Below are 11,995 nucleotides of genomic sequence, written 5' to 3' on the forward strand. Positions count from 1 at the left end.
CACACACACACACACACTACTGCACACACTGGACCTCTGAAGGACATCTCAATAGACATGGAGATAAGTGAAGAGGAGGAGGTGGTGTCTTCACTCTTGGAGCAGCGTGAAATTAATCCAAATGATACTCCTGGTGTTACAGAAGCACAAACAAAAGGACAAGATTCATTGGCTACTCACAGTAACACAAAGGCACTCATCAAGGACAGGGACCCAAAGGGAATCAACAAGTGTCTTAAGGTGGGTCATACAATCAACACAGTGCAGACTTTTCAGGCTTACAGACATTTGTATGTGTACTAAATGAGAGGTTTCTCCAGACTGATGGTGGTCCCATTTAGACCCTTTTCTCTGTTTAGATACAGTATTAATATATATATATATATATATACACGCGCGCGCACACACACACACACACACACACACACACACACACACACACATATATATATATATATATACATTATGCCAAAAACAAAAAAACAAACAAAAAAACATGGTTACTACACTTTTACTACAATAAAACCATGGTTATTTAATAAAACCAAGGGTATAAATAGGACAGCTTGTCTCAATCTGGTATTTATGAAAGTAACCGTTACATTTTTCAGTTAAAGTCTATCGTAATTACATTACATGCTTAAAACTTACCTGAGTGTATTTCAGTATTGCTGTTTCTTAAAACAGCCTGTGGTGAGCTGCTGTTATACAAATTTACACCTGAATTATAAACAGCGGGCGCTACTACGTTAGTAATGCTACACTGCCCTCTTATGTTAAATAATGGTATTGCAAGACTTGCAAAGATAAATACACACAGGTTTTAATTCACTCAGAGTAAACCGGTTATCAAAAAGCTGGTAGGAAAAGTAATAGGTCGAAAGCTATGGCGGCCTAAAAATAGCTTTCCTGATGATGTGTCTACTCAGGTGACCTTTGAGGATGTGATAGCGAGGCCGGCTTCAGTGAGGAGCTGTGATAAGGTGTGACTGTGGAGAGTCATGCTCTGTTTGAGGTGTCCAGACTCTGGTTTTACCGCATCGTTTCGCTGCTGCTCGCGGTGCCAGTGGCGCTGGTTGCAGGTCTTCTCTTTGCTGTCCTCAGCTGTCTACATATTTGGTGAGTCACGTGTGAATGCACAGTAAATACCAAAAAAGCAACAATGTGACAAAATCAACCTGTAATAACTACCGTAGTTATATATTAAATTATACCATGTATTACTTTAGTTAATGTTAACATAACAATGGATAACTTGAACTTTTACTGTATTTATTAACCTTATTTAATCCTAATTCCTCCATGTACTATTTTTTTTATTAAAATTCATTTTAATTATTATTATTATTATTATTATTGAAAGTGTTAACATTAAATAAATGTTTCTTTATGTAAATAAATAAACCTTAATACTGTGAAAAATATTTTTTGATAGTTCATGAGCTCATATAAAACCTCATTAAGTATTGCCTGTGCACATATAAGCAAAAGAAAATAACACAGATAAACATTGTATTTTAATCAATGGTTACTATAGTAACATTTCCATGTCTTTTAAGCCTGTCAAAAATTAAACCTCATCCCTAACAGCTTTCAGAGTGTGTGATGTTTTTCACCTTTTGAATGTGATATTATTACACTAGTCGCTGTTATGTTTAAAAAGTTTAAGGCCATTAGCACACTTACACTAGTGACAGAGCAGATGTGAGATCCGTCAAGCTTAGATCATTTGAGGTGACTGCTATACCTCCCTCTGTGATTTAGCATAGACAAAGCTGGTACATTTCCTGTTAATTTTCATTTGAATCATGTGGGTCTGGTTTTAGAGCCTGTGGAACATCACATATGATGTAGTTTTTCCAGGAGCAGTAATTGCCAAGTGCACTTAAAAGTGCATGGTTTGACAAGTAAATCAATATATTTGCCATAAAGGCTTATCTGACACCAAAGCACAGCCAAGAAAATGTAGTCAGCTGTGTCAAAAACTGTACTGAAGTCTAAAAGAAGACCAGAAAGCTACTGATGACTTATCTGCCTTCTCTCCTTTTTAGGCTGATAGTTCCCAGTGTGCAGATTTTGGTCATTAACCTGCACTGGATAAAGGTGGTCTGGCATAATGTGCTGAACATTGCAATCTCCCCCTTATTCAGAAGTTTTGGGAAGTGATGTGGATTCATCAGAATCTGTTTGGAAAAATATTAACCGCATTTCAGAACAAAAAAAATCAGCTTTGAAGGGCAAGGGGATTCTTAAAATGACATCATGTACATCATATACAAGTAAATGTCTCTTCAGTTTCATATGATTTTTGACATGCAATTGCAGCATATTTGAAGCCTACTTGTTTAAATTGAGGGCTTTATATATATATATATATATATATATATATATATAGTAAATATAGTATTTGATATATTATCACAATTTAAAATAACTGTTCTCTATTTGAATATATTTTAATGAAGTAAAATTATTTTATATATTCAAATGGAAAAAAGTTGTTTTAAATTGTAATAATATTTCACAATATTACTGATTTTTCTGTATTTATAATAAAATAATGCAGCCTTGGTGAGCATAAGAGACTTCTTGGAAAAACATAAAAAAAAAATCATAATTATTTCAAACTTTTGATCAGTAGTATATATATTCTGTCATCATATATTACTATGATATTGTGACTTTCTTGCTATTTCATCATTTTTCATCATGCCAAAGTACGGAGTACCTAATCTTAGCAATATAATAGAGTTGAACTGATCACTTGTAATGTAGGATACGATTTTTTTGTAATACAGAAGTTGTAAACTGACTAATGAATGTGTAAGGCTTACTAAGATAATAATAGTAATATATATGATAAATATAATAATAGAGGCAGTAATAATAAAAAACGTCTTAACATTTTATACTGATTTATAATGATTCATAATTTATGATTTATAACAATTCCAATACTGAATACTTGCCATGAATTTGCTAAAACAAAAATACATATGTGAAACGGTCTAACACTAACTATTTGAAAAAGCATCATATAGTCTTTTTTGGGGATTTTATTTCATTCATAATTTTTTATGATAACTTGATACTGAATATTTGCCATGTATTTGCTAAAACAAAACACATTTATGAAATGGCCTAACATTTAAAAAACATCATATGGCTTTTTGTGCCTTTCATTTATTTTTTTGTGATTAGATGCATTAGAACTACATTATGCCTCTGAATATTAGAATATTAAATGAAAGTTGAGTAAATTGTGCACATAGTGAAATATTTTTGTTGTTGTAAACACTTTAAGTAGAATAAAGGAAAAATAAAGGAATTGTGCATAGCAAGACTCAAAGACGGCAGGAGTTGTCATAGATGACAATTTTTGACCAGGGGTGAAAATGGGATGAATGATATTGTGAGTGTGCATGCTCTGATTGACTGTTACATGACTAAAGAAGACTATCATTTTCTATGATGGCCTTTTTAACAGATACACGATCAGTCTCGAAAAGGCACATTTGCATACCAATGATGCTTGCATTCATCCCGTCTACTTTCTTTGTCACCTTTTTAATAGTAGTCATCATTTGTACCATACACTGTATGAGATATTATGTATAAAGACGAGCCAGTGCAATTCACTGGTTCACACTTGAGACACCAAAATTGCTGGAAGAGGTGATAAATGAGCATTGCCAACATTCCTCCCAAGCATTTAAGAATGAATAAAATAAAAACAATACGTCTCATAAGGAAAAAGCTGAAGAGTTTGTGAATAGGTTTCACCTAATCACCTGCTTTAGAAACAGTGGTGATTACTCAGCTTTGGCTGCTGAAAACAAATACTTTTAACTAGATCTTTTCAAGCATGAGGTTTGCATATCAGTACAGCAGCCAGCTTCTAATTTTGGCTCGCATGTTTAAATATTCTTCCGCTTCAAATTTCACTCTGGATTTAAATGAGTACTTGTTAATGTAGTCAAGAGTAGAGTCGCCTGTGGATCTAATGTAAGTAAAGACAAGGATGGTTCACTCCCTACTGTTATAAACAATCCCACTGATATAAATAGTAGACAGGCATGTCTGGGTGGGGTATTTTTGTGCCTCTCTCCCTCAGGACCTGAACCCATCCCAGCTCACAGAGCACTGAGAATATTTCTCTAATTAGCAGAAAGACATACCACACACACCTCTGGCACATTTACAGCCCCCTGTTCCTATTTTTGGCACATCTGAGTAAAGAATGTTCAAAACCCCTTTTTATTATGTTCTAGTAGTGTCATTCATTATAAAGAGAGTAGTCATAATGAAAAGGGATGGATGGTAACTGCATAGTTACACAAAAGCTGAAATTACATAATTAGTGGTTATTAAATAATAATAAAAAACATCCGTTTTTAGCAGCAAAACTTATCCTCAATGAAACCCCGAAAAGTTCACAAAAAAAGAAATTAGTTTTGTTTTTTATCTCAATCCCAGAGCATAATACACATCTTTCTGTCTTATGCTTAGCAGGACAATATACCATTTATTTTATTTTATTTTAAAATAGTGACTAATGAATAAGAAAGGACCTGGATATTTTGGAAATAATACTTTTTTTTTTATGATTTTAAGGCAACATTTGAAGTATGTGTTAGACATTATTTGAATAGAACAGGATATTGATTGTTAACTAAAGTTAAAACCATAAAAACATGTTTATGTGAAATACAATAAATATGAACTGAAATTAAGATAATAAATACTTTTTTTTTTCAGCTACTGACCAAGGCCACTTTTTTCATTTTAAACTTAAGCTAAAACAGTATCTCAATGCTAAAATAACACTAAAACAGAATAGTTTAATGCACCTAATATTAATGCTTTGAAAATGGCACTCTGTATTGTAAAGAAGTATTATACTTCTGACTTGACTTGAGCCTTTGGGCATTAGTTTTCAGAGCAACACTTCACAGTGGAAATTCATGCCACTGTGCAACTCCTGCCTGGCTGACCCCGCAGCCGTGTGTGAAATGTGACACGGCCCCTGGTTTCCCTTCAAGAGGTGCTTTTACCAAGTGTGTGAGTTATGGACTGGGGAGTATGGGCTGTGTGGGGCAGAATAGGTAATGGGTGGGGGTAGAGGAGTGGTAACATACAGTAGGGTGAGACAGTCAGCGTGAGCGAGAGAGAGAGACAGGACCCTTCTTTAGACAGGAGCCCCGGCCGGCGCAGCTGTCCCTAGCATTCCAGGCGTGTCGTCAGTCCACAGATTGGAGAATTAAAAGGGACTAGGGACTGTGGGGCCATTCTGACACTTTTCCTTTGGTCGCTGACTTAGTTTGCTTTACTCTTCTTCCTTCGGACACTTCTGCATTACATCTATCCCACTCCGACCAGTCTTGGGCCAGAGGCCCCCAATATGGCGGACCAGTATAGCACCAATGAGGAGAAAATCCTGAAAGATAGTCACACCAAGGAGATTGATTTGATCAACAGGGACCCTAAGCAGATCAATGAAGATGTTGTGAAGGTATGTGGAATTTTTTGGTTTTACAGTAGTTCTGGTGTTACAAAATTTGACACTGAAACCTTAATGATAATTTCAACTGAAATGCCATTTAAACAAAAGAGAACTTTGAAAGTATTTGTATAAGCTGATAAAACTACATTACTTGTTTAAAAGCCAAAATAGCCCAATAAGCATATATTTGACAGAAATATGTACATATAACTTTATAAGAAACTGATAAAGCATGCAAACTATTCACTAACTTCCTAAATTGTGGAACTGATACGAGTGGATTGGCGATCTGGTCCTTAGAGACGGACTTGCTTGCGTGTGAGCTGCACAACACTTTATGCTGTAGCTACAAGGCATGACCCAAAAATAGCACTAAACCTACTTCATCTGGCAGAACAGGCCATACTATCAGTATTTATAGAAGGAGGTAAAAGGGTGTGTCAGACAACAAAATGTATTGCTTCTTCACATGTGTTTTAATAATTCACTAGATTAGTAGGGGAAATTGTGTCATTTAATTTTGACTATTGATCTATGTCCAAATCATAAATTACAGTCTGGTATTCTTTCACTGTTGAATGTGAGTGTAAGATCACTGTAATGGTTAGCAACACTGTTACTACAATAGGTCTTAGTGATATTACGTTCGTTCACAAGAAATATGCATAGGTGAGAAATAGCTTTTGGTGTTAATGCTTTGTTTTATATATATTAAAGTATTGCTCACTGCATTTTTATTTGATCAAAAATACTATTTCAATTTAAAATAACTGTTTTCTATTTGAATATATTTTAAAATGTAATTTATTTAATTCCTGTGGTTGCGAAGTTGAATTTTCTGCAGCCAATATTTCAGTCTTCAGGGTCACATGATCCTTCAGAAATCACTCTAATATGCTGATTTGGTGCTCAAAAATACTTATTATTATCAGTGTTGAAAGTTTTGCTGCTTTATATTTTATTTATATATTTTTTTAAATCCACGATACAGAATACAAAGTTCAGAATTTTTTGTAACAATGTAAAAGTATTTACTGTCACTTTTTCTTAATGCATCCCTGCTGAATAAAAGTGTTAATTTCATATTTATTTATTTGTATTTTTTTTTTTGTTCATTTTTATATGATTTTATTTAATTTTTGTAATTTTAGATTTCCAATCATCTCTGTCTTATTCAAGAAATTGGGTTTAATTTCAAATGTTGTCAATGCTACGTTAAACTTGTCTTAACTGCATTTTGCATATTTACCAAAGATCAGATTTTTATTTCAGCACTTATATAGATGTTACATAAAGATTTGAAATAACTTTCTGAAATACTTCCTTCTAAATACTCTCTAGTTGTTATGAGATTGAAGCAAAAATAAACAAGGTGCCAGACTGCCTTCTACTGATGGGGGATTTTGATATCAAATGTCGCTGTTTGGAGAATTAATCATCATCCATTTTAGGAGTACAAGCAGAAGAGAACCCATACCACATGCTTGCCAAATCACTGACACTGACTATTGATTGCACAATATACTAAGCAGGTTTTGGCAACAAATCCCTGCCCTGTTGAAAAACCAACACAAGCATGGCAGCTGGTTGAACTGGTTTAAGCTGGTCCTTAATTGGTCATGAGCTGGTCCTGAGCAGGAGCTAGTTGCTCAACCAGGACCAGCACATGACCAGCTTAAACCAGCTCAAACCAGCTGCCATGCTTCAGAACATACCTAACTAGCATATGCTGGCTTTTTCAACAGGGTGGTTTGTGGAAATTTGTACTAACCAGCAAATGTCACCATGTCTTTTTTCCTCCAATAAATCAAGGTGGATTTTGAGGATGTTATAGCCGAGCCTGATGGCACCCACAGTATGGATGGAGTGTGGAAGGCCAGCTACACCACCTTCACCGTCTCCAAGTACTGGTGCTACCGTGTGCTGTCGGCCATCTTTGGTATCCCAGTGGCGCTGCTGTGGGGCTTCTTTTTTGCCTGCATCTCCTTTTGTCACATTTGGGCAGTCATGCCCTGCATTAAGAGCTATCTGATCGAGACCCAGTGCCTGAGTCGAATCTACTCTCTCTGCATCCATACCTTCTGTGACCCCTTGTTCGAAGCCCTAGGGAAAATCTTCAGCAGTGTACGGGTGGCGTTACGCAAAGAGGTTTAGATTTCTTAGACAAGTCAAGGTTTACATGTTCAGTCCTTGGAGGAAAATGTTTTATTTTACAAATATCTAATTTTGGAGTGTGGATTTTGAGGTCCCTAAAAATGAAAAGACTACATGAATAATAGAATGCCCCAGATGGTTAATCCCATGCAGTGTTTTGTATGTTCTCAGTTTATGTTAGAGGCTTTGGGAGCAATTCAGGATTAGGCCACCTGCTTTTTCAGAGAGACGTATGATGCAAGGCCTCTCTGACCGACAATGGAGAATAAGTCTTACCTGATATCATGTGGTTTTTCTCTTTAAGTTTGACAGATTTAAAATGGGATGTTGCTGAGTGTGGTATTTTTATCATGACAATGTCAGATATATTCTGTACAACTACTAATTAAAAATTTAAGTTTAAATAATAATGGTTTGAATTGTGTTTTATTGTTATATATAGGCCTATATTTTTTTTTCTTGATTTTCTACACTACAACAACTAATTAAACATGAAATTTTATGTCCCCGATTCTGTCACTGAATATAGGACATTGAATAAATTGTATGTCTTTAAACTGATGCCATGAATTTATGATGAAATATGTTTTCATGAACATTTTCATCAAAACACTTTTCCCTTTTCCCTTAATAAATACCAAATGGTTCAGCTGTAAAAAAAAACAAGATTATTATGACTTTGCAATTCGATCTATTTGCTTTCAACTCCTCACTTTAGTTGGCTTATTATACTCCACTTTTCAACAGATTTCCTCACCGTTAGACATATCAACACACAATTTATTTCAATAAATAAAAGCTTCAGCTACACAGAGTGAATGTAAATAGGCAGTATATTTTCCAGGAAGAAAAATCAGTAGCTTTTTAAATGGGAAAGTAACAAGCATTTCAGTGAACAGTGTATTTAAACCTTATAAAATAAATATTTTCTGCTGTTAATACTGCCTTTATCATTTTCTTTATCCTTCTCATCTTGCAGCACTCATAAACAATTATGTGAAATTCACTTGTCCTCTTGTAAATGTGTTTTCTTTAGAATATTTTATAAAGATGAAGCAACAAACATAGGCTGAAATCAAAGTTTTAAGAGCGATATTAAGCAAAATATGTAACTGGAATAAACATTGATTTCAAACACTCTCTCTTACAAGACAAACAAGCATAAAAGCGAAGGAGTAAACAATCAGTCCTTCACTTTTTGAAAACAAATCGGGTGTTTGCCATGATTGATTACCATGAGGCACTGCAGAAACATTTCGCAAAGAGATGTGGTCCTTTGGGCATGACAGTAAAGTTTACATGTAAAATGATAAAGAACAGTGATAACAACATAACCATGTATGTGCCAAAAATGAAAAGTGCTTGGGTTTCTTAAAACAAACCAAAGTACTCTCTTTTGACAAGTTCATTAAAAAGAGCAACTGGCCATGTTTCTCATTAGGTTTCAGAAGAAACACTTCATGTGTCATCAACATCTTGTTTTCATCTGTGTGTTGTTAACCTCCTCATCCTCATAACCCATAAAATGATATAACCTGTTGTCATCTTCAATACAATGTATGTCAAACTTGATTTTTCACAAATGCACAAAATTGCATTACTTTTCACTGCTTTTTTCATGAAGGGGAGACATGAGGATGAGTACTGTAAATAATGAAAGTTTCATTTTTAGATAAACTATCCCTTTAAGGTTGACTGTTTTTTGCATGTTTACATCATATCAGGGCTATTTACACTTGGACACTCTAAGACACACTTAAGAGCGACAGAAATCCGATCTGGCGGTTTGAGACTCGGCCAAGTGTAAATCCATCTGGCTCTTCAGGCCACATATGCAAACTTTGCTCCTCCTAAACATATCTACATCAGCGTACGGAGGTTTTGTGAGCCCTAAACAGAATGCAGCACATTATGGTTGTTATCTTTTGTACCACAATCGTCAAAGCTAATTCAGCCACGTCCTGTTTTTATGAGCCACATCAAGTGCAGCCAATTTTGGTGCCCAGCACCAAGACACATTTATGTGGCCAAAGCGAATGCGCATACACAATCAGATACCAATTCAAACGATGTGTGACTAAATGTAAACAGACCCATAAACACAGTCTGGAATCGAATGATGTTCCTTCTGTAATGTCTAGAAACACAATACACGAAGGCAAGGAATAGACTACGGCTGCTCAAGGTCCTCAGAGATAAGAAAACGAAGTAGAGTAATGAAAATGACATTCTGAATAATTCCCAACCGAAAACACAGCTGAAGCAAACTGATGGTGACATTTGCAGCCTTGTGTGGGTTTATATTCTAGCTTTCCTGTCTGGCTTTCAAAAATGTGAAAAACTGGCTTTGAGGTACGTTTGGTTTATGTGACAGAGGTCTGGGTGATACTCCGCTGGCTGCTGGCACTTTTGATGACGTAGGTGGAGGAGTTGCTCTTACGGGAATCTTGCTCCGGATCGCAGCGGCACTGAGAGGATTTCAGATAGAGCGCGGAGCAGCACAGCAGGTTCTGCTTCAGGTCATGAAAGAGATGCCCAGCAAAAAACATGTAGATCCAGGGGTTACAGCAGCTGTTCAGACTGGCCAGCAACATGGAAATGATGAAGGGCATTGCTGTGGAGGATAAGAAGCCAGCTTTAAATATACAATGAAAAGATCAGAACATTGTACTTCAACTCTGTGGTCTTGTTTTAACCTGTCGGATTCAATATTCTGCATCGTCAGTGCTTTTAAAATCTCGTGTCTAATGATAAAAAATTACACATCTCACCTTTAAAAGCCAAAAGTCAACAATTTTCACTCCACTCAAATTCCTAGCAAATTTCAGAAACAATTACAAACAGCAAGGCACACGCTGAATTAAATGTGGAATTCTATAGTAGAAAAATTGGTTAACACTTTACTTAAAGCCTTAATGTATAATGCATTATAAAGGGTATAATGTATTTTAAATGTGTTGTAATACATTATTTTGTTGTATAAAATTACAACCAAATTTAAAATGCATAGTGTACAATGCAGTATATAGGTGCATTACAAGGCATAATTAATGCATTAGAGCTACTTTTATAATGCATTATACATAAAGGCTTTAAGTAAAGTGTTACTGAAAATTGAAATGGTATTTTATTTTAAAATATACTCCAATAGTATTTTGTTTTATTTACAATTTTTTTTTACAATAAAAAACTTTTACAAAGCATGAATATGGTTTAGCTATATTAAAATTATTTTCTTAATTTGTATTTTACACAAGCACAAAGGTAAAACTAAAAATGTAATATCTGTATGTGATCTTGATTCCATAAAAGTGACATTTACAGTACTTCAAAATTGACATTTGAGAACAATTTGATATGAAATATATACTGTCAAAAGTTTTTTTTTCAAGGTTTTAAATAAAACAATTATTGGAGTACAATTTACAAGACTATACTATTCTAGTCGTCAAATTTTCAAGTTTAATTTAATGTGTTGCTGTTTATTTGTAATCATTTGTGAAATTTAACCATTTCTAAGTGAAAATTGTTTCAAAGTAAATCCTACACAATTTTTTAAGTATAAGATAGTTTCCTGTATTTAACTTCTCACTGAGCATTTCCTCATACTGTATCTGATATTACAGTGCACCACAAATATGAATAAACAACTGGGAAGATGAAAACATATTACTGGGCAGACGTTACACACTACTTCAACAGTCATTTGTAAACCAACCAGTTTATTTTGGCTATCTTCATAAGGGTCTGCACCACTGTGCTATTTATCATTAGAAGTCTAGAATCACTCCCTACAATCTATGCATACACAATGTGGCATTAAAAATAAATTGGTATGAGAAGCATGATGTGAGACAACTTCTTTATTATAAAAACAGTGTTGGTGGACCGTGGTGTAAACAGTAGAATCTGTCACTGAGCTTCTTTATGATCTTTTACAAACAAGACAAATTTAGACAGAATAAACAACATGTTGTTTGCTAGCTCATAGCAATGCGGAAAGATCTGTTAAACCAGAAAGCAGGAGACGATTGACTGAGGTAAACTCGTTTTGCTTCTATTGTGTTTGGGAATCATGGGAAAGAGGTGTTTTCAGGCATGAATAGAAAAGAAAATCCCCTTTAACCCTTATTGTTTTTATAAAATGGTGGCAGCAACAGGACACACCACTGTTCAAAAGTGTGGGATTGTAAGATTTAATAAAAAAAATATATATTTTTTTTTTATTCAGCAAGGACACATTAAATTGATAAAAAATGTCTCAAGTATGCCCTTTAATGAACCTAATGCCGAGTTCACACTGCACGATTTTAGCCCGATTTTTCACTCGCCGACAGG

General features: G+C 34.8%; 3 protein-coding genes across 3 annotated transcripts in view; 2 read left to right on the forward strand and 1 right to left on the reverse strand.

Moving 5' to 3' along the window:
* The first annotated feature begins 57 nt into the window (after window positions 1-57).
* LOC107673446 (caveolin-2-like) lies at window positions 58-2,166 on the forward strand. The gene is given in 4 exon segments (XM_016467045.1): window positions 58-240; window positions 930-995; window positions 998-1,119; window positions 2,052-2,166. Coding segments are annotated over 4 exon segments (486 nt in total).
* Window positions 2,167-5,142: 2,976 nt separating this feature from the next.
* LOC107673475 (caveolin-3-like) lies at window positions 5,143-8,034 on the forward strand. The gene is made up of 2 exons (XM_016467071.1): window positions 5,143-5,512; window positions 7,316-8,034. Exons 1-2 carry the CDS (start codon window positions 5,402-5,404, stop codon window positions 7,655-7,657), a joined length of 453 nt encoding a protein of 150 aa, XP_016322557.1. The 5' UTR covers window positions 5,143-5,401; the 3' UTR covers window positions 7,658-8,034.
* A 718-nt stretch (window positions 8,035-8,752) lies between these two features.
* LOC107673460 (isotocin receptor-like) overlaps window positions 8,753-11,995 on the reverse strand; it is a 29,892-nt gene continuing 26,649 nt past the window's right edge. The window contains exon 2 of the mRNA XM_016467057.1: window positions 8,753-10,271. Within this exon, the coding sequence (XP_016322543.1) occupies window positions 10,021-10,271 (251 nt within the window). The 3' untranslated portion in view covers window positions 8,753-10,020. The remainder of the gene's footprint in view (window positions 10,272-11,995) is intronic.

The sequence above is a fragment of the Sinocyclocheilus anshuiensis genome, unplaced genomic scaffold (genome assembly GCF_001515605.1).
Source record: "Sinocyclocheilus anshuiensis isolate Anshui unplaced genomic scaffold, SAMN03320099.WGS_v1.1 scaffold44, whole genome shotgun sequence".
Classification (NCBI taxonomy): Eukaryota; Metazoa; Chordata; class Actinopteri; order Cypriniformes; family Cyprinidae; genus Sinocyclocheilus; species Sinocyclocheilus anshuiensis.